This window comes from Chroicocephalus ridibundus, chromosome 1 (genome assembly GCF_963924245.1).
Source record: "Chroicocephalus ridibundus chromosome 1, bChrRid1.1, whole genome shotgun sequence".
In the NCBI taxonomy this organism is placed as follows: Eukaryota; Metazoa; Chordata; class Aves; order Charadriiformes; family Laridae; genus Chroicocephalus; species Chroicocephalus ridibundus.
The window spans coordinates 159,502,339-159,529,877 of NC_086284.1; the positions used below are offsets into that span (position 1 = coordinate 159,502,339).

The following is a 27,539-nucleotide window of genomic DNA, read 5'->3' on the forward strand; positions in this document are numbered from 1 at the left end:
CTATTTTGCCGCCTCTATTGAAAGAAAAAACATGATTGCTTGCCATTTTCGACAATGTTTCCATTAAGTACATGCTGGTAGGAACCCCCTGTACTGTTGTTGCCTTATGTTTTCCGTTCTGACAGATTCTTGTGCCTTCGGTTATTTTGAGCAGCTTTGGCTGAGCAACTATCTTGAAAAAATGTATGAAAAAGCTTCAAGTCTGAGAATGGTGTATTCCTTGTCCTAGTAAGTTCTTTTCAGGCTCGCCTCTTTCTTCTCTCAGTGGGTTCTCAGACACTTTTTTACACACGTTAATAACTGCATGTGAACCTTCAGATTTAAGATGAGGGGCCTAATTTGCCATTGCTATAACCCCAGCAGACAGTGCTTCTGGGGAAGAGGTGGGGGGAGTAAGTCTGGCTCAGGTTCTTTTCCTCTAATAAATTCCTCATTTCAGCTCCTACATGCTCCCCAGTAGCTTCACAACCAGCCTCCTGCCTCCAGCCGGAATCGGTCGTGTTGTTCTAACTGTTGGAGATGAAGGCCAGAATTTAAGCCCTGCTTACTTTAAAAAAAAAAAATTACAAAAATCCTCACCACATAACATCGGATAGTAAATGGAATGCACTTAGAAACACCTCAAGCTAATTTGAAATAATGTTATTTAGGTTGCAGTCAGCTACTTTGTAGAAATTAGATTGCCTGTGAATGCTGATTCTGCATTCTTGTGCAGATATAATCAGAGGAGAAAGGCAATCTTGTTTTTAAGCCCCCTGCTGATCCATGTTAATTCCCGAGTCTGCTATAAAATTTCCGTGTGACCTTGGGTAAATCAGTTCTTCACGAGTTCCTATTTGTACGGACTAGCACAGACGCACCCTCATTGTGGGACTGTGCTCTACTCTCACTACTCAGCTACAGAATTTATCTCAAAAGCTGCCAAAATGAGGCATTGCTAAGATGAAGCATGGGACAGGGCATTGCAGTATATAGCTGCGTTTTTCTATAAGGCTTTTATCAGATAAACAATCTCCTGTTTAACTTTGTTGTAAAAAAGCCGCTGTGCAGATGCAGTGTGTGGTGAGATGGCGTGGCATGGTTGTTGCAGTAGTAGTAGATGTATTTGAGATTAGGATTCAGGATGGTGTTCCCCTCCCCCCCCCCAGTGAAAATACCCACTCTTTACTTACTGAAGCTTGGCCTTGGCATCTTCCAAATTTTCTGCTACAAAATAGACGGGCTGGAAGGCTTGATCTTGGTAGGGGTGAACTGCAGTCACTTCTGGATCAAAAGGCTTGTACTCTGGCTTGTTTGATAAAGCGTACTTTGTAGCAGGAAAAACACAGGTTAGGGCAGGTGAATGAACATAGCAAGAATTAGCGCCCACTGGGCTGTGAAATGCTCTTTGTGCAGTTGTTAAAGGCAATATCAATTCCTGGTCTTCCACAGCTGAAAGCTGCTTTTCATAAGTGGCAGTTAATAGACCAAATAAAATTAATTTTTAAAAAGAAGGAAAAAAAAAAAAAGAAAGAAAGAAGGAAGATATTTTTCCTGTATAACGGCGATGTACGATTGGGTACCACAGCCACTTTCTCAGACAGGGAGGGAAAAGCCTATGCCACCCCCCAAAATCTGAATATCTAGAAGAAAAAATAATATCATGCTTCCTTTTTTCAACTAGTATCATAGAAGATTCACACTACTGTGCAGCACTATTTCCAAGTCGGCAGCCCATGTCACAAATATCACATTTCCTGCTGCACTGAAGAACAGACAGAATGCTCCTGGTATTTTCTGCACAGCTCCCATGCCAGTTAAGCAGCCTAACTGTACTCTGTGTGTGCATGTTCGTGTTTTGGGCCCACAGAGGATCTTCTCTACATTCTTCTCAGATTCTTCTATATTTTCCCCTCAGGCACACAGTAGGATTACAGAAACCACTTACATCCACCATGGGCACATCTATCATTTGTTTAGACGTACCGGCGCTACCTTTAAACCAGCCAGCAGCGATGCTGGTGGCAGCGTGATTGCGTAGGTATTGGTGTTTGCTGTTTAGTACCTGCGCAGGGTCCTGGGAAGGCAGGGCAGCTCAGGTTCAACATGAGTTCCCACACAGTTTGTCTGCCCCTGAGACCCAAGTGAGCTAGTTAAAAGTTAGCTCGGCTCCAGCGCTATTTGAACTGCACATTAGATGTGCCTAAAAGCTGGCTCCAATCAGCCAGGATGGTGAGTGTCATGGCCATTTTGATGAAGTGTCCTGGGTACAAACAAAAAGGAAATAGGCAACTCATCCCACTCAGCATCAAAATCTTTCTTTCTGCCTTCGTCCTGGACAGTGGGCACCATCCACCAGTCTTTCAGCACCAACCTCTTTTTTGAAGTCTGCCTGCTTGTGTTTCTCTCTTCTTCACCCGTCTTCAGAAGGCTCCCTTCGCTTTTTTATGATCCAAACACAAACTCCCCTGGTACTTGTAATAAACTGGTAAGAGTGGGTCACACTGCACAAGATTAGAGCTCAATCAGCTAGCTGGAAAAATTCAGACAAGGACCCTTAAGCACATTTTTAGATATTTGAATGAATCGAGCCTGAACTCTCTATCGCTGGAGGCCTGCCTTAACTAGTAGGCCAATTTGCTGCAGAACTGGTTAAGAAATTAATACAGGGCCTTTTTTTAAAAAAAAAGAAAAAAAAAAAGACAAGACAATGCTAAAAGATGGTGTTTTCCCTGTTCTTCATTCACAGTGTCTAAATGAAGAGTAAACCTTGGAGAGCACTCATACAATCAAAGATGGATGGTATACACAAACATAAGGCTGCTCTTGTAATCTTAAAAGCTCTGGGGACTAATGGGAAAAGATTTTAGAAACTCAAAATCTGACAGGGGTCCCACTACACTGTCAGTGTTGAAGCAGAACCGAAATCCCATTGATTTCAGTGGAAGTTCAGCTTGAAACCGGATGGCCTTAAAGTCCTCTACAAGTTAAGTACTTGTTGTGCTGCAAGAAAAGCATGTGTAGTGCTGAGTGCTGCCAGAAGTGTGGTATGAGCCATAAGATTTTACAGTATGTAGGACAGAGTCCAGCTGAGTGTTAACAGGAGAAGCATTTTGGATAATGTAGAACAGCTGACAGAATGTAGTGAAATAAACAGTGCAATACCAAGAGCTGTTGGGGAGGAATACTTACAGTTCAGAGGAGGCAAGGCTGGCCAGCAGTCAGACCCATTACAACTGTTTAGTTTAGACTTGGTTATGGTTATCCTTTGCCTTCTGATACCTAGGTGCTGTCACTAAATAATTTGTTAGATAACGAGGATTCAAGTGCAAGTCTCATGCAGAGGGCGTTCAGGTCTACCTCTCATCCTCTGCCTTTGTCCCAAGTTATAGAATCATAGAATTGCCTCGGTTGGAAGGGACCTTTCAGATCATCAAGTCCAACCATCAATGTAACACTGATAAAAAACATCACTAAACCATATTGTTAAGCACTATGTCTACCTGTCTTTTAAGTACCTCAAGGGATGATGATTCCACCACTTTCCTGGGCAGACTGTTCCACTGCTTGATAACCCTTTCAGTGTAAAAATTTTTCCTAATATCTAATCTAAACCTCCCCTGGTGCAACTCGAGCCCTTTTCCTCTTGTCCTATCACTTGTAACTTGGGAGAAGAGACCGACCCCCAGCTCTCTACAACCTCCTTTCAGATAGTTGCAGAGAGCGATAAGGTCTCCCCTCAGCCTCCTTTTCTCCAGACTAAACAATTGCAATCCCAACTCCCTCAGCTGCTTCTCATAAGACTTGTTCTCCAGACCCCTCAGCAGCTTCGTTGCCCTTTTCTGGACTTGCTCCAGAATCTCAATGTCTTTCCTGTAGTGAGAAGCCCAAAACTGGACACAGTACTCGAGGTGGGGCCTCACCAGCGCTGAGTACAGGGGGATGATCACTTCCCTAGTCCTTCTGGACACACTGTTCCTGATACAGGCCAGGATGCTGTTGGCCACCTTGGCCACCTGGGCACACTGCTGGCTCATATTCAGCCAGCAGTCAACCAAACAGCCCCAGGCCCTTTTCTGCTGGGCAGCTTTCCAGCCACTCTTCCCCAGGCCTGTAGCATTGCATGGGGTTGCTGTGACCCAAGTACAGGACCTGGCACTTGGACTTGTTGAATCTCATACCACTGGCCTCGGCCCATCGATACAGCCTGTCCAGATCCCTCTGCAAAGCCTTTCTACCCTCAAGCAGATCGACACTCCTGCCCAACTTGCTGTCATCTGCAAACTTACTGACAGTGCACTCGATCCCCTTGTCCAGATCATTGATAAAGATCTTAAACTGCATCAATACTAAGCCCTGGGGAAAACGACTTGTGACTGGCCGCCAACTGGATTTAACTCCATTCACCACCACTCTTTGGGCCCGGCCATCCAGTCAGTTTCTTACCCAGTGTAGATTGCTCCCATCCAAGCCATGGGGAGCCAGTTTCTCCAGGAGAATGCTGTGGGAAATGGTGTCAAAGGCTTTACTAAAGTCCAGGTAAACAACATCCACAGCCCTTCCCTCATCCACCAAGTGGGTCACTTTGTCATAGAAGATCAGGTTTGTCAAACAGGACCTGCCTTTCATTAATTTGGGCAGGATCAGTTTATCCACATAAAATAACTACCTGAAACTGAATTCATACTGGTCAGAGTGGGTACTGTGGAGAAGAGGAAAACATTTTTAAGATTTCATAGTCAGGACACACAGGTTACAGTCACACACCCACAGACCATCAGCCGACTGCAGTTCAGGGATGTTCCTAGGCTCCTTGCTGATGTTAAGTTCTCACCTAACATTAGCTGGATGTAATGCTGGTAACCCTCTCCAGCTGGTTAGACATTATCTTCTTGCAGCCAACCACCTAGCCTTAGTAACTCATGCCTTTATTGCCTCCTAAGAGACCAAATCATCCTGCTATTCCTGGTTCAGAAGCCTTCAGTGGCGAGGAAACGCCTCCTTTGCTTCTGTGTGTCTCCTCAGTCACATGAGTCGCAGTGAGTCTGCCTGTGACAAATATGCTGATCACTAAATGATATGGAATCAAGTTTGGAGCCTCCATCTGCAAGTCCACATCTGAGCTGATACTGAGAAGACTGGCAGATAATTATCAGGATGGACAATGGCTTTCTCTCAAGCAGTAGCAAAAGTTATCTAGAGCTCTCTCAAGAGCCAGCCTAAGACTGCAAAATGAGCTCTGCAAGAAACTGAAGGCTACTATGAACCTCGCTATCTTCCAATCTTCATATTCTCTAACAAAACAGCCTTGCCACTGCTGTTTTTCTAAAAAAAAACCCTTCTATGAAATAGACACTACACTGCACATATTTCCTCTCTTCAGCTGTAAAAGAAACAGTTGGTATATATTTTCAAGTTGCTAGCAGGTGCTTAGGCATAGGACCTCAGCACTTTACTCACACTGCCAATGTCTATACTGAAGTTACAATCAGATGCTTAGGCAGACTAGAATGATTAAATGGAAACATATCTGTATTTCAGTTTTGTTCCATATAAAATCCGTGAGATGCATCAATCAACCGTAAAAGGAAACTTCAGCACTTAAGGCAACGGGTATAATTAATTTGTGTACAAGAAGTTTCAGATACTCAAGATGAAGTGCACAGAACCTATTAAGCTGGCGTCCCAAAAGCTAGAGTGATGAACTTGCAGGGCTCACATAGGGGTTGTACAGGGCACACAGCAGCATTGCTGGTGAACTACTTGCTCATCTTCAGACTATCTGAGGTGTAACATGCAAGACGAACACACTTTTGGAAGGGTGGGAATCCTTCTTTGTTATCTATTGACTATAAATATCACATCTGCATGTAATTTCAGTAATATGATGGATGAAGACCTAGGTGGACCCAGATGTATCAAAAGTTTATCCAGCAGCATTACCTGACAACTACTGACGATAAAAGTAATGACAAGAATCTGCCATTTATCAGCTCAAGGACAGTTGCTACTTCCATTGTCAACCTTAGAGGTAGGGAAGTTGAGATGCAATTATGCTTTTGTGTTATATAGCGCAGTTTTGTGAACAAGCAGTTCTTGCCTGCTACTTTAATCAAAAGTAGAAGAGCTTGTTGGTGTCTGGTGAAGAAGACACTAGGAAGAGAGGAGAGAGAGCACAAGTCTGGTACACTCAACTCCAGCACCAAAAGTGAGCATTTCCAACGCAAATTTTACCTTCATCAGTGTCAAATGCAAAAGGAGGTAGCCATGCAGATAGGTTCTCTGGTGCATATTACTATGAAAGCTACTTAAGTATTGGAGAAATTATTACCTCTGCCGTTTAGTAACCTGTTTAATGTGAAAATGCATTTAGTGTAAAACTATAAAGTACTCAGGCCTTGAACTGTACTGTGATATTGGATCTTTTAGGTTTCACCAGGTAAAAAAAAACAAGCCTAAGTTTTCTGTTTGTTTGCTGTGAATATAGCAAGTGCTGAAGGATTCTCAGAAAAACAGTAGCTTCAGCCTTATCCTAGAACAGAGAGACACATGAAACAAATGCACTGCACTGGAACCTAATTTGTAGGGGAGCTCATTGATCTGCTGTTTCAAAACAATACCTTTTACTGCTCTACAGATGAGTGCCACGATAGTGCTAGCTCACGTTCATGAGCAGTCAGAAACAAGATAAGGTTGCTATGCAGAAAGGAAGGCATGTCTGTTTCTCTGGAGGGCTAATGAGCATGAAGATCTCTCAGTTTTTGAAGAGAGAAAGCTCTGCAAATCACATACCACAGAGTTTTCTCACAAAACTCTCCCAATTGCAAGTGTTGGGAGAAAACCAGTGCTAAACTTGGCAGTTGGCAAAATGGAGGTTGATGTCTGGGAGAGTTCCCCTTTCTCTGTGTTAAGTCTCAACTGCCCCTCTGTTGGGATTCCTATTAAAAATGTCTTCGGTTACATTGTTGTTTCTTCCTTCCGACACTTAACTGGGAAGGGGGGTCACCTGTATACCGTTAGCAGAGTTTTGCAATGGGTTTTTTTGTCATAATAGTCCAACTATTTCCAATTATGGGAGTCCAAGCTGTTGTGTCTGTTGTGTCTATATGTTAAGCCTAAAATGTATCTATCTCCCATGAAAAAATTTATTTCTGGTTTATAAAAATGCTTGAAAGGAATGCTTTTTATTTTCCTTTGGCTCTTACTAATTCCAAAAAATCATCCAGTGTCTGCACAACCTGGAGCAATTGAGACCTACTGATACCAGTTTTAGGGCTTTTGCACTTAGAAACTGATCACCTGCTTCAGTGCTCTGCAAAACTCAGAATTAATTAATATCTCCCCTACCAACTGTTTGTCCGAAGGAGGGGAAACCCCTAAGGGCAGTATCAAACCTATGTACGCAGATTTTCATCTACATAAAACCTGAGCTGGGATTAGTTTCGGAACTTATTTAGGAAGTAAAATTCTAAAGCGTTATCTTTTTATCAGTGTCCATGCTATTTACAGTTTCTCCACACTTTATTTGGTCCAGTCAGCCAGTGCCTTTCTGATTCTTACATGCATGAGGAAATAGCAGAGTTCATAATAGGCATAATATTGCCCTCTAGTGAGTAATTCGGAAACGTACATGAGTTTATTAACATACATTAAAGTCAACTGTTACTAGTGGACAGGAGCAGTAAGAAGCAAATCTAATACTTTATAGGGTTGGTTGCTTTTGTTGCATTTCACCTCTTTAGGTGAAAGACAGGTACAATCCTACAGTAGTTTTTCCCCTATTCAGTAGCCTCTGGGCAAAAGAAATTCTTTGCAAAGAAATTTCCTTGCAAAAGAAAAATCAGTATTTTAAATCACATAGTTTTGTGTGAGGAAACAGTATTTTGTTTTTACCAGAGAGTTTAGAAAGCTGCATTATAGAAATCTTTCAATACGATATGTTTGACACATACCATAAGCTCCCCATAAGACGAAAGCAGTCCTGCCCCGTAAGCTTTGATGGATCCGTTTTGCTTGCAGAGACCAAACTCCACAGTGAACCAATAAAGCTGGTAATAAGAACAATTTGTGAAAAACAATCTCAACAGGCAGTTCGTTTTTAAGCTTCTCATTTTTCCTTTCATTTTCTTTTATCCTTATTCCTTAATGTCTTCGCATCTTCAAATTTTATAGTTGTGTGTTTCAAGAAAATTATTTTTTCTCTCAACATATTTAACGCGGATTATAACACATGTTTTTTTCAAAATTTGCCATCCTTCCCATTCCCAGAAAAAAATTGCTAATGATAATTACATGGGTAAATAAAGCCATAAAGTCCTATCCCCTTCTTTCTTTGAAAGATGTTACAAATTACCCTGCAAGTTATTACCTTCATTATAGTCAGTGGAAGCTGACAGATTTCAACCCATAGTCCCCAGAAGGACAGGTAGACCCCCACAGAGGGGTCAAGACCCTAGGAAAGGTACTTGAAAGGACAGATTCCCTCCTTATGTGTCCATGTGATAGCATACAGAAGAATTGAAGAAAGACTTATCCCTTAGCAGCAAGGTACCCTTTAAGATTATGCCAGTAGCATCTTTGTCATGCTCCAGCAGAAAATAACAATACATGTCTCTGGGCTTTTCTTGCAATAAAGCACGCTTAGGGCCATACTTCCTTTACCTGCTGGAAAACAGTGGGATAAAAGCAACTCTTGGCTCTGCCAACCTGTTAGCCCTTCCCTTATTATAGAATCTAAGGAAATGGACAGTGGAGGACCAATTGTGGACATGGCCTGGCCCCTGAGCTGCCGGATAAGTGTTGTACAAATGAAAAACATGGAACATGAGGCATTTCAAGAATACGGCTTTGTGACACAACTCTTCAAGGTTCCTTTTAGGGATACATAATTCTTTGCTGCCTCATACACAGGACTGTACCTCAACTTCAGTTCAACCATAAGTATTGCATTCTCAGCAACCTTCTCAAAGAACTGGAGGCAGTTCATAAAATAATGTGAAACACTATGTTATTCCGCCTCTTACTTTCTTTTTCTTTTTCCCACCCTCTTTCATATGTCTTATAATTTTGATGACTTGGGTTTAGCCTGCAAATTTACCACTAAAGAAATAGCAAGTCAGGATCTTTCTTTCTGCAGAGTCCTGAGCTGCTTTCTCTACAGTTCGACTAATAATTATGCACTGTTAGTGTGTTAATAATCTTGATTCTTATTATTTGTAGTGAAAAATCTTTCGAGTATCTCCTCATTTTCCAGAAGAACTTTTTGACTGGAAAATGAGACAAGGGAGGAGGAGGAATTATTTTTAGTGTTTTCTCAGATATCCTGTGAGATTTGTAGTTAGTGAGGTTCTTTCGGCTCTCACTGTCTTAACAGGGTACAGGTCATGGTAGTAGTGGCACTCTGCGGATGACATGAACACTGGCAATCTCCCTTCTCTTGTGCATGGATCCACCTGCCTAGAGAGGTCCAGGGACTGAATGAAATAATGGCATTTCAAAGTTTGTCTTACAAATGTTATAGACCATAGCAACAAGCAAAATTGAGATTCTTTAAATAAACTTTTAGTTAGCTTAAATGTTGTCATATCATCTAAGCTAGTTACCTACATTCTCTTTATAATGAGCAGAGCATGACAGAGACTTCCAAAGAGAAAAAAGAATTTATGTTAGACATCTATGTCAGGAGATAATACATTACAGGTTCTTCTCTATCTTCACTTTCTAGAAAAGGAACCTAAATAATAAAACCAGAATGATGTCTAACTTTTAAACAATTGAAGACTGAGATGTTAATCCAGAATACGTTTACTGTTCAGAATACTTGAATGGCGCTTACAAAATTGTGTTCTCACAGATCCTAAACTGCAGGTAGACTTTTCAAAAAGGTTCCCTTATTCTGCCTCCCCAAACCTTACATGATACTATGACAATTTCAAATCTGAACCCATCATTCTTCTAACCATAACCCTATCTCTAATCTAGTCCTACCCAGTCCAGAGTCAGAGAGGAGTGCTTGCGGAGGAATGATATGTAAGCCACTGGCCTTCACCCAATCTCATCAAGACCTGGATAAGGTTGCAAAATGGCTCTCCAGGACCCATAATGCTTTTAACCTAACAAAAGCATGGATCTTGATCTTACTGTAGCCTCTCTGGACCCGGAGAGGGGTAATTGAAGAGGAAATGTGGAAATGTCACTGCCTCTTCACACACCGTCCTCTCACATCCAGCTCAGGGCCTGGATGATGCTACAAAAAATCCAGCACTGGGACCTTTTGCTCTCCCACCTCTAAAAATACTGCTAGCCTTACCTAGTTCTTACCCAAGGACAGATACATGCAGGTAGATTTTAGGTGAGCCATAATCTCCTTCACACAATGCTTCGTTCCACTTCCCCATGAGTGGGCTGTGGGCTGGGTGAGAAATTTCAGGAGTGATAGTCTCCTCCCATTGACTCCCTTTCCCAAATGAGCCTCACCCAGCTGAGTGAGGGTAAGGTTCCTCTCCTGAAAAAATCATCAAGACTGGGAAACGGCTGCCATTATCAGAAAAAAAATCGTCTGGCCTCCAGTCCACTTTCAGAACAAGTTAAGATGGCAGCAAGGGGCTGCGTGAGTTGTTTGGGCAGATGTATATAGCCTAGTGACTCAGAACCAAATGACAGTACCTGCTGTCAAATTGCTTTTAAGAGCTCATCTATTTTGTGAGACTAATGAATACAGGATGCACCAAATTCTGATGGTCCCCTGCACCTTGTGTAGGAGAAAATGCAGGAATCACATGGGGTATCCAGCCTATTAGTTGAATCTGGAAAGTGAGTTGGGCCCCTCCTGTGGCTGAAATTGTAGAAACTCAGCTTCAGCAGTGTATTCTAATAGAAGCAAAAAGTATAAGCATTTCCATGTGCTTCTGGGCTCCCCTAGAGGTACTCCAGCCCCTGCTCCGGCACCTCCCTAACCTGTGGATGAGGCAAAGAGACAATCCTGCTGATGCTCCCATTTTTGTGGCTAATCTGAGACACGAGAGAAGAGCCTTCCCTGCACAGTAAGGGATATGCAGTGAATTGTTTGGGTTTTGCCTCTGATATTAAACTGCCATCTGTACTTACTGTGGCCAGTTTCTCAATCTCCGCTTCAGATGATCCAAGAGAAGCCAGTCCAATATCCTAAAGCAAGTAAGCAGGCAGGCAGTGTTACACTAGTGTGATTATTCAGCCCAAGGGAGAGAAAGAGGGGAAGGGGGAGGACGACATCATTTCTAGCATGAATAGCACGAACTATTCATTGTTTTTATCACCCAAAATGACCTTCCATGGCTTCCAGGATGCCTACCTCTCCCTGGCCCCCAGCTACATACCACTGGGAGACACATTAGACGAGTGCTTAATCCTCAGCATTCTCTGTGTAAAGTTAACCATCTCTTGCCATAATGCTGACTGTCCCTGGCAGAGATTTATAGGGAGGCATGAGAAGGAAGGACAGCAAGGTGGGTTTTATCTTTGCCATTACCTTTCTGTCTCTCACTCTTTTTCTGACAGCCCTTATGAGTGGGTCAGATCCATGCAGGGAGGATTCTGTTTACTCTCATCTGTGCTCCCTGTTGTTATTCTCACAATAGAAATCTGTAGATGTCTCTACTTAGCTATCCTGGGAACCATACCATGCAGCAAGCGAACAGAATTAAGGCATTTTCACCATTCATCGTCTCATGTTGAATGGAACAAAAAAGAATTTTCATGGGGTGAATTTAAACTGTGAAGACACTTTGTGAAAAAACAAAGTGAAATGTGAAAATTCATTTAATGTGATCCCATGTTGTATGGTCTGTGTTGTAGATGGGATAAGAGGAAGACTGAAAGTTTTGAAATTGCTATAATTTCTTATTTCTAACGTATCTTCAGTTCTGGTGTTTATTCTTCCAGAATAAATTATAGACCACCAGGATATTTTAAGTACTACTCATCCAAATCTGATAATAACAAATATTTATGACCAAAATGGAAACTGGCATGTATCCAAGTCATTACAACTGGAAACCACATTATATGAGGTGAACTGGCTTTCTTTTCAAGGTATTCTGACAGGGACCTACATCATGTAAATTCTCTGCACTTATTGCCAGTTTCCACGCTGGCCACTGATTGATAAGCCTAGAATATGAGTTATCTTCTTCTCTCTGCTATGGTTTTGAGGCATATTCATGGTTCTGAAGTCTTTAATTATACGAGGTCATTGAGTTGACCTGGGTCTGACACTGATTGCCCATACTAAATAGCCCCTTATTGTACAAAGAAGCCCTGTTTGCTTTTTGGAGCCTCCTCACCAGTGTGAGCAATGCTGTGAGAATCTGGCAAGTTGTAAAAGGAAAAACATCTCTAATGAATGACATGGTCACGGACACAACTAAAGTATCATGTGCGATAAAAATGTACATCCAGAGACAGAACCAGCCTGGGGGCCTGATGGCTGCTGCTGGTTATGTTCATGTGGTGTAGGACAGGAAGCCAGAGGAACAGCGTAGTCGGTACAGCTCAAACACACAGCGCTGCAGAGGCTCCACTGGCATCCGTCTGCAGGCTGACACGGCCCTCCCACAGAGAAGTCCCACAAGCACTGCCTGCCCTTCCTTTTACACCATGTCCGTAGGGAGCAGTGCTACCACTCCCTTGGAGTAAACGTCTCCCCGGGGTGCTGCTAGCCCACCACCCCTGGAGGCTGCAACTCAGGCACAATCGAGTCTTAAAATAGCATTTCAAGCATGGTGAGCTGCACGCCTTTGAGGCACATCTGGCCTGCTGTCTGGGGCAGCTGAGTAAACAAACAGGAGAACAAGCTTCTTACCTGTGAGAACTGGGCAAACTTCTTGTCAGCTAGCATGGGAACATGACCCAACAACTCATGGCAGCAGTCTCTGGAAAACAAGTGACTTTCATACTTAATAGAGGTTTCTTTTCCTGCCCTACGTGAACTTCCCATGAAGAACTTGAGCCGATAGACCCTAAACAGGAGCTAGAGAGAGGGGTGCTCCACAGTAGCTGTCCCCATACCTGGCCTGGCTCTGCAGGGAGCGTGACTGAACATTCCCTTCTGCCTGCCACGGGGAGCCAGCTGCCCCCTGCTACCCTGGCTATTGTCTCACTTGGGATGGCACAGGCACTAGTCTCCTATGTCACAACATCTTTGAAAGGCCCCTGTTTTGTCCCAGCATACAACAAAAGTGTCTGTGTGAACTTGTAATTTCTCATGAAATGTAATTGCTGTTGTCTGGCCAGCACTTACTGGGAGAGTTTCACAGCAGGAAATCAAACCCCAGCAGATGGTAAATGAAGGCAGGATGAAAAGATTAAACCAGATATTCTGCAGTCTTTTCCTTCCCCAGACAACTTTGCAAGAGAGACAGAGACCCACACCCTCTCATGCATGATTTCCCCTTCTAACTCTCCAGCTACCAGTTTCTCAAATTGTTTCATTCTGTGGACTACTGGATGGAGCTCCAGAGTTGCTCCCTAGAGAATCATCCCCAACACATTCAGGATGGGATTGTACCAAGGCATCCAACTTACGGTTCTGGGGAATGCATAGGAGAAGAGAAATGCCTTATATACTGTGTGCTTTGGAAGACACGAAATGCCAGGCTGGCAAGGAAGTCACGAGCAGACAGCAGTCCTGCAGCTGGTCTCAGCTGGAAACCTGTTCTCTCTGCAAAGGCAAGTGAGACCAAATTTAGGAGTTTCTAAGGTTAACTACATGGCACACTTCAAGTCAGCAGTTTCAGAGGGCCTTCATGCTCTGTTACAGTAGCTCCCTCCACCTACGGATAGTAGGAACATCCTGACTTATCGTTACCGAAGTTCCATGTACTGATATGGGTCCAATTACTGTAACGTTAAATCACCTAATCATCCAACCTACATATATTCACACAGCAATGATGTAAAGTATGGAAGTATCACCTACCCCAGTTTACCTTTTTAGCACATTGAGACAGATTTATCTACTATGTCCCACATGTCAGTGATGTATCTGAGGTCACACATGATCTTAATGATCAAGTAGGGGACAGAACCTGCATTTTCAGTCCTGGCTAGTTTATTAACTCTTTCATTCATTTCCTCTATAGCATATGTAAAAGATAAACAGAAGTTTGACAAGGGACACACCCCACCCCTACACTTTTCTGAGAGCACCTGGCTCTTTCCTGATGCGAGGTTACTGTTTAGCCCGGCCTGCAGAGTTCCTTATTCCCTACACTGAAACCCCTGGTACCTTGCACTGTTGAAGACAGAAGCAGGTGGAGCATGGGTCTGCTCCAGCCTGGCCAATCCTGTTCCTCAGTGGGCCTAGTTCAACATACCCCAGAGGTAGAACCAGAGCATACTATTCAACTTTATTTCCTTTTGCCAGTGTATGCTCTACATGTGTAAACTAGCTCAGCACTGGCAACACTTGCTATCAATTTTATCTTTCTGCCTGGACTTCGTTAGAATGGGAACATGCAGGAGAAAGAGCAAACAGGTCCTCGTCAGAGATAAAGGTGCTGGAATTTGGCCCTTTACCATTTAACGTCAGAGTTTCCATCAGCGCTCTCACCTATTTTTCCCCTCTGGTTTTTTTTTGCCATTATGTTTGTATAGAACTAATTTACACAGCCTCCCAGTGACGTGATCGTACGTGTTTTTCTTCGCATATGTCCACAGAACAGGACAGAAAAATGCAATATTTTTGCACAGTGATTTCAGCTTGTGCTATCAGTGTTACCCCAGGACATTACTATGAAAGGTCTGTGAGAGGCAATTAACAAAATAACAAGTCCTATGGTCAGGAGACTACATAATCTGCATTTCCATGGGAAACATGTTGGTGGTCTGCAAAGCTAAGAAAATTGAAAATCACTGCTTTAAAACAGAGCCAATGATAATTTTTTGAAGTCCTATATTCAAAATCTGTGTTGCATTCTCAGCTCCCATAAATGACATTTCATCTTCTTAAAAGTATAAAACTACATTTGAAAAAAAATCAGAAATGGCTTTATTCTCCCTTCTCTGTCCATATTCTATTGTGTCATGAAGCCTGGAACCTAATTTATTTTATGTAAACAAACAAAAAAAATCCCACCCAGAAACCAAGCCATTTACAAGATTTGTTTTAGTTTGGTTTTCAATGTTTCTTCCAGCATTTCTTGCCTTGTTCTGTCTGGCTATTAGCACTTTTCTCATTAAAAAAAAAAAAAAGAGAGAGAAGAAAAGGGGAAAAAAAAAGGCTTCATTGGAAGAACCAGAAGTGACAAAACATCTGAAGCCATACAGGACAAAAGAAGAGTGGGCAGGAAGGAATGCTTCTACCTGACAACATGAGGGACTAGGTTATTAGCATTTGCCAGGGTTATCTTCTATTGCTGCACTGAATTCAGAGGTAATGGGTACAGAACTGCGTAAAAGCTGAACAACAGCAAATAAACCTATGGAGATTATGTCTTTATCTTTGCCTTTATGCTCAGCAAAGGCTTCAGAGTTAACCAGGAAATTGGAAGTTGTTGTAAAGCAGATTCCTATTCTCCCCGCTCCCCATTTAAGAAAGCAAGGTGTTTGGGGGAATAGACAGACCATCGCTAGGCTCCTTAGGTACAGGCCAGGAGCTGGCACAGAAGGGTACTCCCTTGCTGCTGATGCCATACAAAGACAATACAGAGGAACATGAAAAGCTCAGAATCCGGTATTCTTTGGAGTAAATTCTGAGTCTGAGTGAAGTGAAAAGCGCAGCAGCTGAAAAATATATCAGACGAGCACCAAGCCCTAAGTACCTCCGTTTTGGAAGGACTATGAAAAAGCCTAGGGAAATTTATATTGCTTTAGCATCCATGTTGGAGGAGCAGGAGGCAAAATTAAAATTACAGCTTATGTTCCCTGAGATGCCCTTTTAAATATAGGGCAGTGAATCAGACAGTCTGCTGATGAAACAGACTTGGCCAGTTGCTTTGAAAAGCCATAGGAAAAAGTTATCTGCTGAAGGTAGCATCTGCAAAATCTGAATTTCTATTTCATTACTGCACAATAAAACCAGCAATCAGTAGAGAATGGGGGGTGTGGCTGATTGGACCTGTTGTCCAAAGATCTCTGAAACCAGAATGACTTGAAGAGAAGGTCTTGAGCAGTTGACCTGAAGTGATCTGTAAGGCTTAATTCTTGGCCTAAAAAACTCCTGTATACAGGCCTGTGCGTTGTAGTGTGAGCTTGCTGGAGTTCACTAGCTGTAATTTCTTCCAGCTGTGGAGGACAATGATTGCCTAAACACAAACATCTTTCCTCGAAAGAATGATGTGCCTAGGTTCGTTTAGTTAACCCTTTAGAAAAGCATTTGCCATCTTAAATGGTTGAATGGTTAACCATTTAGATTCCCTTTAAGTAATTATGAAATACTTATGATGCAGAGTTCATTTCTGTTCAAAGGAGCCTCACTAGCAGGCCAGGTAATGCTAGATGGATCTTCTAGTTCAACTTGTGTTGAAGTCAAAAAGAATTGCTTGCTTGAGTTCACAGATACCGCTGAGTAAAAGAGACAATGGAAGTTTATTTGGCTGTGAGGGCTGGGTATAGCATGATCACTTTGTCTTCAGGATACTCTGCTCTCTCTGCATCCCTGTGGTTACTTATATAAAGACTTATCATCACCTACGATAAAGAATGGCCTAATCCTTCGAGGCAGTGTTCAATCCCAGATATGTGCTGGGATTTATGTCCTAACCGGGAGGGTGGGACAGTTCAGGGCTCACACAGAGCTAACCAACAACAGGAGGAACCGCACTATGCATTTCCACATAGGTTATAGTAGCTGAAACACATCCACTGTATGCCAAGGAATTTTGGGAGACACCTCACAGCCTGTAGTTTGGTTGAGGTTTGGTTGGGTGAGCACTGGACACCCGTAACACAGGAAAGAGCCTAAGCACACAGTTGGTTGATGAGTTGTAAGGAGCAAACCGACTTTGTTCTATCTATGAGTAATCTTTTACAAAGCCTCTAGGCTAAACTAATCTGGGTTTTATCTACAGTTTAAGAAGGGTAGGACCAGTGCTTTCGAGAGCCATTCTTTCCATTTTCCTTAGACATCCATTCCAGGATGGAATAGAACACCTCCTAATAGCCTGGTTCTCATTCCAATAGTTCGGAATAGAATAGAATAGTTCAGACAATTATCTTACACAAGACACCCTGTGTTTATAGTAGATGAGTGGAAACTCACCGTGAACATCTTTCCAACCATTACTAGCAGAATTTTCAGAATGACCATTTTTACTGCATTTTTTTTTTTTTTGCTTAGGATAATTTGTATGGCATAGAGAAAATTTAGAACTAGAGCCTACATAAGAAGTGAACAGGCCCAGACATCAGGCACCAAATCCTGTCAACTAACATGAGCAATACAACTTGTATTATGACAGGATATTCTCACATTATCCTAAATTTTCCCACTTTGAAATCCCTTGATTTTCTTAAAGAATTTGTATATCTGTATATCTGTATATCAGCATCACATGATTTCTGGAGCTCCCTGCTGTCAGCTACTGTGTGAATGAGATGAGATCGAGTACTTCACAAGAAAAAATATTTATCATCTCAGTTACTATAGGAGGGAAGTAGAAGGACAGTTGAATAGAAGGGAAAATACATGAGAAAATACATAATGCAAACACAGAAAAATTCCTGCAGCTGGATGTGATGGTGCTGGTATGCTCATGAGAGATGCTTTTCACATGCCAGCCTTCCATTCCCTTACACTAAAGGTGTAATAAATACTTTGTCATCAAACATCTTAACCTTCCCTAAAAACGTCAGTGTCTTTAAAACCTCTTCAGCAACAGAAAGCTCATGCAAGCTTACTAACATCACCTACTGATACAGGGAGTAGGTCGCTTGATTTCCTGAATATTGTATTTAAATTGTGTTTATGTAAAGTTAAGCCATACTTTTTATTATTGATTTCAGCCTAGTGATCATCTGTCCTCCACTCTCTGGCACATCTCCTTGTCACTATTTAGGCACAGAGAAGCTTTAAAGACTGCCTTTCTTCAGTCATTCTTGATAAAGGTAGGAAATCAGATGGTTGACCCAAAGCACCTGGCCTTAGGAATCCACGCTGTCCATGGCCTCATCAAAAAAATGCAGGCTCCCTTCCTCTCCTGCCCTTTGCTAGTCAGCCCCCAGCTAACAGCAGGTAGGTCAGCCTAGCAGTCTTACATGTGCTTTCATCTAAGGCCACATCTTTATGCATTTACAGACCCACACCACAGCCTTTCTGCTCTCCTGTCAGCCACGCAGTAGGCACCAAAGAGTTTAGTCTGGCAAGTGGAGCCACAGAGACAGAAAGAAGCAGTGTTGTTTCAAGGCAGCTGCTGACTGAGTAGCAGGACCTCTGGGAAATCATCATCTTTGGCACACATTGCCATCCTGTCTCATGCATCAGAAAAAAATTGAACTTGAGAGGTATATACCTGTATGTGTGTTTGGGTCTTACTAGCAACATAGCTACAGAAGGATAAAATACAGCCAAACCCGTAGAATACCTGTGTGTGGAAGTCATGCTGAGCAGTGTGCTGCTATGGCTGTACTGCTGCTACTACTGGAATTAGCTGTTAGTGCTACAGCGGCTGCAGCCACTCACAGAGCAAACAGAGCTTGCTCCCTAGATATGCCTGGTATTAACGTCCTGTGCTACAGCTCATCTTGCACAAGGTAATGCTACACCGAATCGGCTCTTCTCACCAGCTTGTGTCCTACGAGATGGCTTGTGTGTGTATGTGGTGTATATACATACACAGGAAACCCTAACGTAAGCCATGGTTCATAATGACTGGCCTTTCAAAAATCTGGAGACGTCCTGAAGCTGAGGTATGTTATCCTCTTGGTAGCCACAGTATTTCTCCAGCTGCTGGAAAGCATCCAGGTACTGTGTACAGGCATGAGTAGGGTAAAGGCTGCTCAGCTTCCTGTAGACTTCTCTCCTGAAAAACAAAAGCCATACAGCATGACCCACCTCAATAAAGCAGTACTGCTCTGCCCTATCTACAGCTCCACAGAGAGAAATAAACCTGCAGCACAGGCAACAGTCTGAAAATCTGAACTCAGGACACCTGGTGCTTGGAAGCCCGTACCTGGGTGGATGTAGCAGAGCATAAGGGGTTTTTGTTTTGCTTTTCCTTCAGAAGGTGGGTTCTGTTCAGCAAACCTGTTTCATGCCTTCCTATGCCCTCCTTTAAAGTAACAGGACCCTAATCCTGATTCAGAAGTGTTTCTTGCTTAGGTATAAGTGTGTTGGAGTTGCCAGGGAAATCCCAGGGAGAAAGCTGAGGCCGTAGCCCTCACTATTTAATGCAGTTTAGGGATGGAATGAGTCAGGTATTCCTTCCTTCTCCACGAGAGGATACAACTTGAAATGCCAGTCCCTCCATCTCCATGCTGAAGCCTAGTCTACGTTTGACTCTTACAAACCTCCTCCTAAAAAAAGCACATTTTCTGATACTGAAGAGTAACATCTGGACAGGCAAAGAGGTTCATACTTTTGCGGTTCAAAATGCCTGGCATGTGCTACGTTTTTGAAAGACATGCCAACTTCTTGAAGCATTTAGCCCGTTATACAAAAAGAGACCAGCTGAAGAAAAATATATATAACCAGATTTGGGCACAGGCTTCAAGCTTCTCCCAAACTTGATGGAGCTTGGATTTAGAGCTGTGGTTTGGAATATATTTAGCTGTTGCAAAATAAACAAGTAGTAATAGGATGGCAAAGAACCTTATAGAAATGGTTATTTTTGTTCAGACATGGCCCTAGGGTGTTAACAATTTTATAAATATCGTTTTATGAAAATTGAGATCATTCTTGGAAATGCTGGCTACGGAAAATGACCTTTTGTTGTTTTTGTATTGTATTTTTTTTTTGTGATGCTATTGTTGCTATGGAGGTGATAGCCAGTCCCTGGTAATGACTGTGTTCATTTGTACGAATGTCTTACACAGTGTGGGAGTAATGAACCAGAATGAAGTGGGGGGAGGGAAACTTTAGGAGGAAAAAAATTTAAAAGAACAGAGGGAAACAGTGGCTGCTGTCACTGTTGCAAAAGCCGCAGGAGACTGGGCCATTTCCATAGAAGAATTAGGAAAAAATGAGGCGGACTAGAGTTCAAGCATTGCCCTGGCTTATTTCCCCATAGAATACTACTGACTTCAGTGCGATCGCATAGGATCTGAACCAGTACACAGTTCATCCCCCGACTGAAGTCTAGAGAGGGTAGGCTTGTTTACACTTCTGAACATACGGTCTCTTCTACCAAAGCATCATTCTAGTCTGTGGCCAAACATTGACTACCACAGAAACGTAGGCAGACTCAGAGACCACTGATGAATTATCCGAAGCCAAGTGTTGCTCCTCACTAAGCAACCACACCTCCAAAGCAACCATCTAAGTCCACTCCAAAGTCAATAGAGTAGCAGATATTTCCAGACAACAATTTAGCTTGCCCTAAGGTAGTATCTCCACCATAGGGAGATGCTAGGACTATTAGGCTGCTACTTGATGGTACTTCAGTCCAGAGATGGAAAGAAAAGCTGCTGAAAGTGTGGGCTATGAAATGCTCTAGAAAGGAACCTCGTAACGAAGGATGGAGCTAGCCGTTTGAAAGACTTTAAAGGCAATCACCTTATTTTACATAAATTTCCTTATTATTTTAGAAAAAGGTGGCACTATTCAGCTTTATTATAAAGATGTGACAGGTGCATCCCCATAATTTTGTCCTAGATTTTCCCTTTTTTTTATATAGCTTTTACCCATACGACATCTTTTATGACTACTTAGTTTCAGGGCCTTCCAGAAAGCCTGCTTGAAAACAGAAACTCAGATCATCTGTACCCTCTGTTTTCTGAAAGTCATATTTCTTCACTTGATTAGTTTTCTTTTTTATAACCATGTTGCTACAAACTGAAGGCATCCAACAACTCTTCAGAGTGAACACCAAGGGAATTTTGTCTGCGCTACAAATTTCCCGTTCAATTGCACAGTGCTCAATTAAGTTGTGCTGTAATGCAGCTGACCTCAGGGCACAGCCCCAGGGGGCTGTGATAACCATTGGGAGGTCTAATTTTGGGAACAGCTTTACACAACAAGACAACCTGGGTTGCTGGGGCTGGCTGTTTGGGGAAATGGGCAGATACTCTTTTAAAGGCCTATTCCGTTACCACAGTGGGACTAATTCTAGGTGGAGAAGGGCTGGAATGACGGAGGTTGGCAACAAAAGGGAAAAACAGGAAAGAACACAAAATTAAATTTTCTTAAATATGACATTCCCACACACCATCCCATGCCAAGATTGTTGGCTGGTGGTAGCAATCATGAGCATGACACCGACCATCAATCTTTAACAATTGAAAGATGCTATAAAAACCTATTAGAGCTTAATAAAAATGTGATCGCCTGGATGAGTTGGATGCAAGGCAACACCCCTCAAGCTTTCTGTGGCAGAGTAGATTTTATTTAAAATAAAATAATCACTGAAAAAGATAGGGTGGCCCTGTGGTTGAGGTTATGGCATGAGACATCTAGAGTATGGATCTAATTCCTGGCATTGACATAAACTTTGTGTATAATTTTGGGCAAATCACTTAAGCTCTAGCTTTTTCAGTTCCACAGTTATAAAACATTGTCATCGTCCTCCTTTTTTCCCACCTTTAGGCTCTCTTCATTTAAATTATAAGTTTTTCTGAACAAAGATTCCCTCATTATGAGCACATGTGGCACCTTGCACAATCCTGGGACTGTGGTCTTAGTTGGGACATTTGGACATGTTTATGTTTGTATTATCACAGAGATGTGTAATTATTGCTGCTTACGGAGATTTGTTAAACTTAGTGGGAGAAAGTGGAAACAGAGTTATATGAAATAAGAACTCTGCTTTATTTCAAATTTGCTACATACTTCACATAATGTCTGCAAACATACTTTGAATTAATTTGGGTTGTTTGGTTGGTTGGGTTTGAGGTTTGGTTTTGGGTGGTTTTTTGTTTTTGGTTTTTGGGGGTTTTTTTGAGTGGCAAATCTTCAGGAGAAACAAAGCCCAAAGCCCCAGTGAAGACATCTGCACTCGTGTAAAAGTAACTTGCCATCATTTCATATGACATCAAAGGCCTTTTTCCATTGTAAATAATGTACCATGGAAGGGCACTTCAGAATTTTCTTTACCTTCAGTTCAAAAGAATAAAGCCTATTCATGTTAACAGTAATGAATACTTGCAGGAGAGCAAGTAAGGCTGGTTTGTCCTATGAACACTGGATTAGTCACATCCTTTGAGTGAACTTCCATCCTGCAAGTGGGCATTTTCTCCTGGCAACAGATTTAGAAAGGTGATCTTTCTGTCGCCAGCATAGCTATGGTTAATTAGAGGTCAGTTAGAAGAAATTATACTATAAGCACCAGGTATTTTCTGGCTTCTGATATCTTGAAGTGATTGGCAGGCAGGGAGATGGTCAGGAAAATGTATTTTCCTCTAGAAAGTGAATAGTTAAGGCCAGCCCTGAGAATGGGTTTCTGCAAAACAAATGACCAAAAGGTGACGCTTAGCCAAGGAGTAAAATTTGAGATGGGTAAATATGGTTTTAAAATGTTATGACCGTCTCACATTGCCAGTCTTTCCTGAGACTGCAGCGGAATGGCTCAGGAGTCAGAGTATAAGTAACAAACTCACCAAGTTGCAGTCTCCTGCTCTGTGTACTCGATGTGAGGCAAAGGGTCTCCTCTGTAATGAAGAGAGAAAATAATGCATGTCTAAAGCAGGTTTCACCTTCAGTTTCCAAGTATTATTTTCTTTGCCTGCACCATGAATATTTGCTGTAATGAAGACAGAAATGGCAAAATAGTACAAGATTAGCAGCAGCTTTGTCTTGGTAGGTTCTAACGTGTGCATTTTCTCCTCTGTTCCAGTGCAGGGAGAAAACAGAGGGATATAGTAAGTAAGGGAGCCATGTTCTGCTTTACAGAAGAAAAGAGAGGCCTTCAGGCTTACCTTTACCTCCACTGAAGGCAGTCTAGGAATGAAAATGCAGTGTGTGCCTGGAGGGTTCATCCCTGGATGATGTGATCAGCACAGTATCATTGCAGAGAACGATTCATAAATTCATCAGCAGAGACCTGGCCAGGCGTACACTGAGTGGCTATCGATAACTTCTTTGATGAGTAGCCTCCTCTCCTTTTCCTCACTGTTGCTTCTTCAGTACCTCTGAGTCAGTGAAGCGTGTGTCTTTGCGCTGTTTTGTGCTGCACTAACTGTGATATATGGTGGCGGTGAGAAAACTGCACTCAAATAGAAGCCTCTCAAGACTTGGGAGATTTCACCAGTTCCTGGACATGAGCCTGATAATCCACAACCAGTTCTACGTATACATCTGATTGACTCTGTCAGACAGCAGTGTGATTCTGGTGAAGTTTTGCATGTAAAGGCAGAACCGTTTTTGCCCACCCACAAGAGACCTGAGAGGTTTTTAGGTAGCTAATGCACATGACTAGAGACATTTTTTGAAACAAATAATAAAAATAGGAAATTGCTTTTCTTTGTCAAAAATATGTTCCTAAACATTGCTCCTTATAGTTCCTTGAAAAAGATTAGCCTCAGGAGCTAGTCCTAAAAGGAACTGCAAAACTGAAATGGAAGAATTGAGAAATCACCTCTGCTAAGACAAAATACAGCACTGAAGGAGATGTGAATGCAATCCTAGGATTTTTATCTTAAGTTATATTCGATGTGTTGTGAGAGAAGTCTATTTCATATTGAGCAAAAGCTTCTGTGGCTGAATTCTGTTTTCTGAGAGATAGCCCCATTGATACATTGACAAAAAATCAAGTCTTTGGTATTTCTTGCACTCAAAGATATCTGAAAGCACATGTGAACTGCTGGTGTCTCTTCAGCAGCCTTGTACTTACGCTCTGTAATTAAAGGCAAGGTCAGCAAAGAATGCCCTCCGTTTCTTATACTCCAGGTCGGCGAATCCCTGAGTTAGAAAATAATTCAAAGTTTTACATTAAGAGAGATTTGTGGGCATAAATAAATTTGCTATTCAGAAAAACAAAGCCTCAAACAGGTTGTTTTCTCCGAGGCAATGAATCTTGAGCCTTATGAACAGGGTAAGCCAAAGTCTGCATTCAGTTACATCCATGACATTTTGATGAAAATTCTGGGCCTGTGACCAGAAAGAAAAGTAACATGGCTTGGTGGGAAGGTTTTGGAGTTGTTCTTAAACGCTACATCACAGTCCGTTACGCTCACAGTCAAATTTAAATGCAAATCACATTAAAAATGGAATTGCAATAGGAGTGTCACTTCTGCTGGGGAAAAGCTGAATCTCTGAATCACTTCTTCCCTGCCCTAAGCATGACAGTTGCAATATAGGGCTGTGATGGTCATGATGGTACCAAAGCTAGTACCACCTTGCCAGAGAGAGTATACTGCGCCTGCACGATGCCTTCCACTTCAGGAGTCCTCCTCACTGGCTAGAAATCATTAAAGCCACCCCTGAATCTGTAGAAAGTACAGGCTTTTAGCAAAATCCCCCCTTGCCCATTTATTACCATGTTATGATAAAGACAGATTCAGTGGTATCTCTTTAAAGGGGCAGTTTACTTATTAAGTACCGGAGTTTTCTTTTTAGCCCCTCAGTGTTTACTAGAAGTTGAGCTTCAAGCAGACTTCTCCAGCTATTAAATATGAATAGGGATGTGGAATCAAATTCCTTTTGAATTTTACATCATTCATAATAGGAATAAAATCTGAAATCTGGCACTGTGTTACTAATATAACTCATAAAGCTGCGTTGATCAGCATCACTGTACAAATATTTAGTATTCTAAAATATTCAGAATTTACTGGAACCACTTTGCATACTACAAGCCAAATTTCTCCCTTAGGTTTATTCACATAATTTTCAGTGTAGCAATAATACCAGTAATACTGCAGTTAATGAGTATTGTGTGCGTGAATCTGAGGAAAGAACTGGATCCCGAGAGCATGTTTATTTTTGTCATGTGTTATGGATAATATGTTCATTCAGATGCCACCCTTGCTTGTCAGTAGCTGTAACAAGTCCATGCAAAACACATGGAAAAGCCATTGGGCCAGACTAGCGTTGATGCTGTGACCTCTCAGCTTTGTGCCTGCTGTTCCCAGGGCTCTGCACCCACCCTCTGAGCAGCAGGAGCCTCCCTGGGGGGCTGCTGCAGCCAGTGTCAGGGTGCCCCAGGGCCTGGTGTCACAGTGTCATCTGTTTGCTTTTCTGGCCATTAAAGAGACGGTAAAGAACAAAGTGAAGCTCTTGAGCTGGACAGCCCAAACTGCCTATTTGGTAGTAAATGGATATGCAAAATCTCTGCTGAGCTACCTGTACATCAGCGTATTTGGTACTTCCCTCCAACCTGTCCATTTCTGAGCCATGCTCGGCAGCACAGTAAATGAGCCTGCGCTGTGCTTGCTCCTGCCACAGACAAATGATTCTCAGCACCTGAGCTAACTTGTTTCAAGCCAGTTTAGGTATTTTTACATTACATTGCGTTCTGCAGTGTGGACTTTTCCCCACTCAATACTTTGGTAACTGCACCACTTGTGCTTTCTCTAATCTCTTCAGTGCTCGCACTGGCAAAGTAGGAGGGGAACTTAGTCCAGTTCAAGGAATTCCCAGTGTGCATTCATTTATCTCACGAGAAACAGCCTCAGAGCTACCTCAGGAAAATGACAAATGCTTGGATTGTTTCTATCAGAAAGATGTGAGGAAAATGAAGGATGTCCTGGTTAAGGAGAATATGAAGCTTCATATTCATAAGAATATGAAGCTCTCCTAGAGCATTAGTCTTTAATAAGTGATTCTCAAAAACAGAAGGTAAACTTGGAAAATGGTTTTGTACCACACAGAACTGTACATAGCTAACATTAACATCATGTAGGTTAATAAAAAGGTCTAAATAGAACTCAGACATTTAGAGAAGGCAATGACAAAATCGTGTAGATTCTGTTGACACCCATCTAAGTCTTCCTTGCATTTTTCAGTGCAGTCTGTGCTTTTTTTCCTTTTTATGCATCACTTCTATGGGATGTTTGGCAGAATGCTTCACAACAATTCCATGACCTCCCTTGTCAATCAGCGAATGGCCCTTTGGCTTATTTGTCTGTACCTAACTCATATCCCATCTGTACTAAAGTTGGAAAACTTTGATGAAAAACAAGTGTTTGTTTGTTTGTTTCCAGTACTTTGCCTTACTAGTATCGTCACTAGAGCAGGACTCTACAGTGCATTTTTCCTCTTCCTTCTCTAGAGTTTCTGATTAGGGCAAGGCTAAGAATATGCACAAAAAACTATTATGAGTAAAGCCCTTTCTGCAGCCCGCTGAATCCAAGGGAATCCTGAACCCAAGGGAAAACCCGCCACAAACATTCTAACAATATTTTGCCGAGTATTATCAATAAATACTGCTAAGATCCCGGCTCCAAAGACCTTGTGAGAAGTCAGATGTAAATTCGGATTATAATCTTTCCAACTTGCTTCATATTTATACTTTAGATGCTGTCCTGGTTTGGGGTGAAACAGGGCCAACTCTCTGTTCAGTGAGAGGCTCTTGCTGACACTTGTTGCTGTGGCAGCCAGGGTCAGCTGCGTTGGTTGTTTACCCCATGGAGGTGTCACACCTGTGGGGAGGAGTGGACAGGTCAGGTAACCCAAACTGACCAATCGGGTGTCCCATCCCATCTGCCATGCTCAGTATAAAAGCTGAGGGAGCAAAGGGGTCAGGTTGGCTCCTCTCTGGGGAATTCCCTTCAGTGGGCTGCTTCTTGAATGGCTCTCTTCAATGACTGATGTCTGAGGAGGACCCTGTCAGCTCATCTGCCTTTTGATCCTGGTCAGTGTATTCTAGTTCCCATTTGTCAGTGAGTCCAGTCTGGAACTTTCCCAGTGCCTGCTGGTGATATCTTCCTATGAACTTGGTCTGTTTTTGTATATATTTATATATATTGTATCTAATTCATTATTTCCTTTTTATTTTATTATTAATACTTCATTAAAGTAATTTAGGTTTTTTCTAAACTCATAAATCTCTTTATCTCTCTTCCTCCTCTCCTTGGAGTGAGAGGTGGGGGGAGAGGATCTGTTGTCTTGTCATTGGCCAACCCAGCCCAAACTGCAACAGCTGTTTACCTTGACTGAAATCACTAGACCTTTTAAGCTTCTGCAGTCACACTTAAATCTCAGTGTGGGTATTACATCCATGAATGAGAGCTGCCACTTTTTTATCTTAATTTCTGTCTAAACAATTTTTGCGAGTTTAAGGATAATACTCCCCGCTGACGGATCTGAGGATCTGGTATTTATTAGTTACTAGCTGTTTGCCACTTGTCCTCATTACCATCCTCTGTGTATCTGCACTTGAATGAGATTTGTGGCATATGCAAAATTAAAACACAGATATGGCATATATCAAAGGTCAGAACATAGAAAACACAAAAAGCAGAAAGCTGGGGAACTTGACTCTTATGTAGACCAG

General features: G+C 42.2%; 1 protein-coding gene across 1 annotated transcript in view; it reads right to left on the minus strand.

Moving 5' to 3' along the window:
* Window positions 1–27,539, minus strand: part of LOC134510304 (tyrosine 3-monooxygenase-like) — a 33,570-nt gene that overhangs the window by 564 nt on the left and 5,467 nt on the right. Inside the window, exons 4-11 of the mRNA XM_063323435.1 lie at window positions 23,937–24,004; window positions 22,705–22,755; window positions 18,829–18,974; window positions 13,540–13,675; window positions 12,818–12,887; window positions 11,086–11,142; window positions 7,932–8,027; window positions 1,173–1,306 (exon numbers count right to left, since the gene is read on the minus strand). Of these exons, the coding sequence (XP_063179505.1) occupies window positions 1,173–1,306; window positions 7,932–8,027; window positions 11,086–11,142; window positions 12,818–12,887; window positions 13,540–13,675; window positions 18,829–18,974; window positions 22,705–22,755; window positions 23,937–24,004 (758 nt within the window). The remainder of the gene's footprint in view (window positions 1–1,172; window positions 1,307–7,931; window positions 8,028–11,085; window positions 11,143–12,817; window positions 12,888–13,539; window positions 13,676–18,828; window positions 18,975–22,704; window positions 22,756–23,936; window positions 24,005–27,539) is intronic.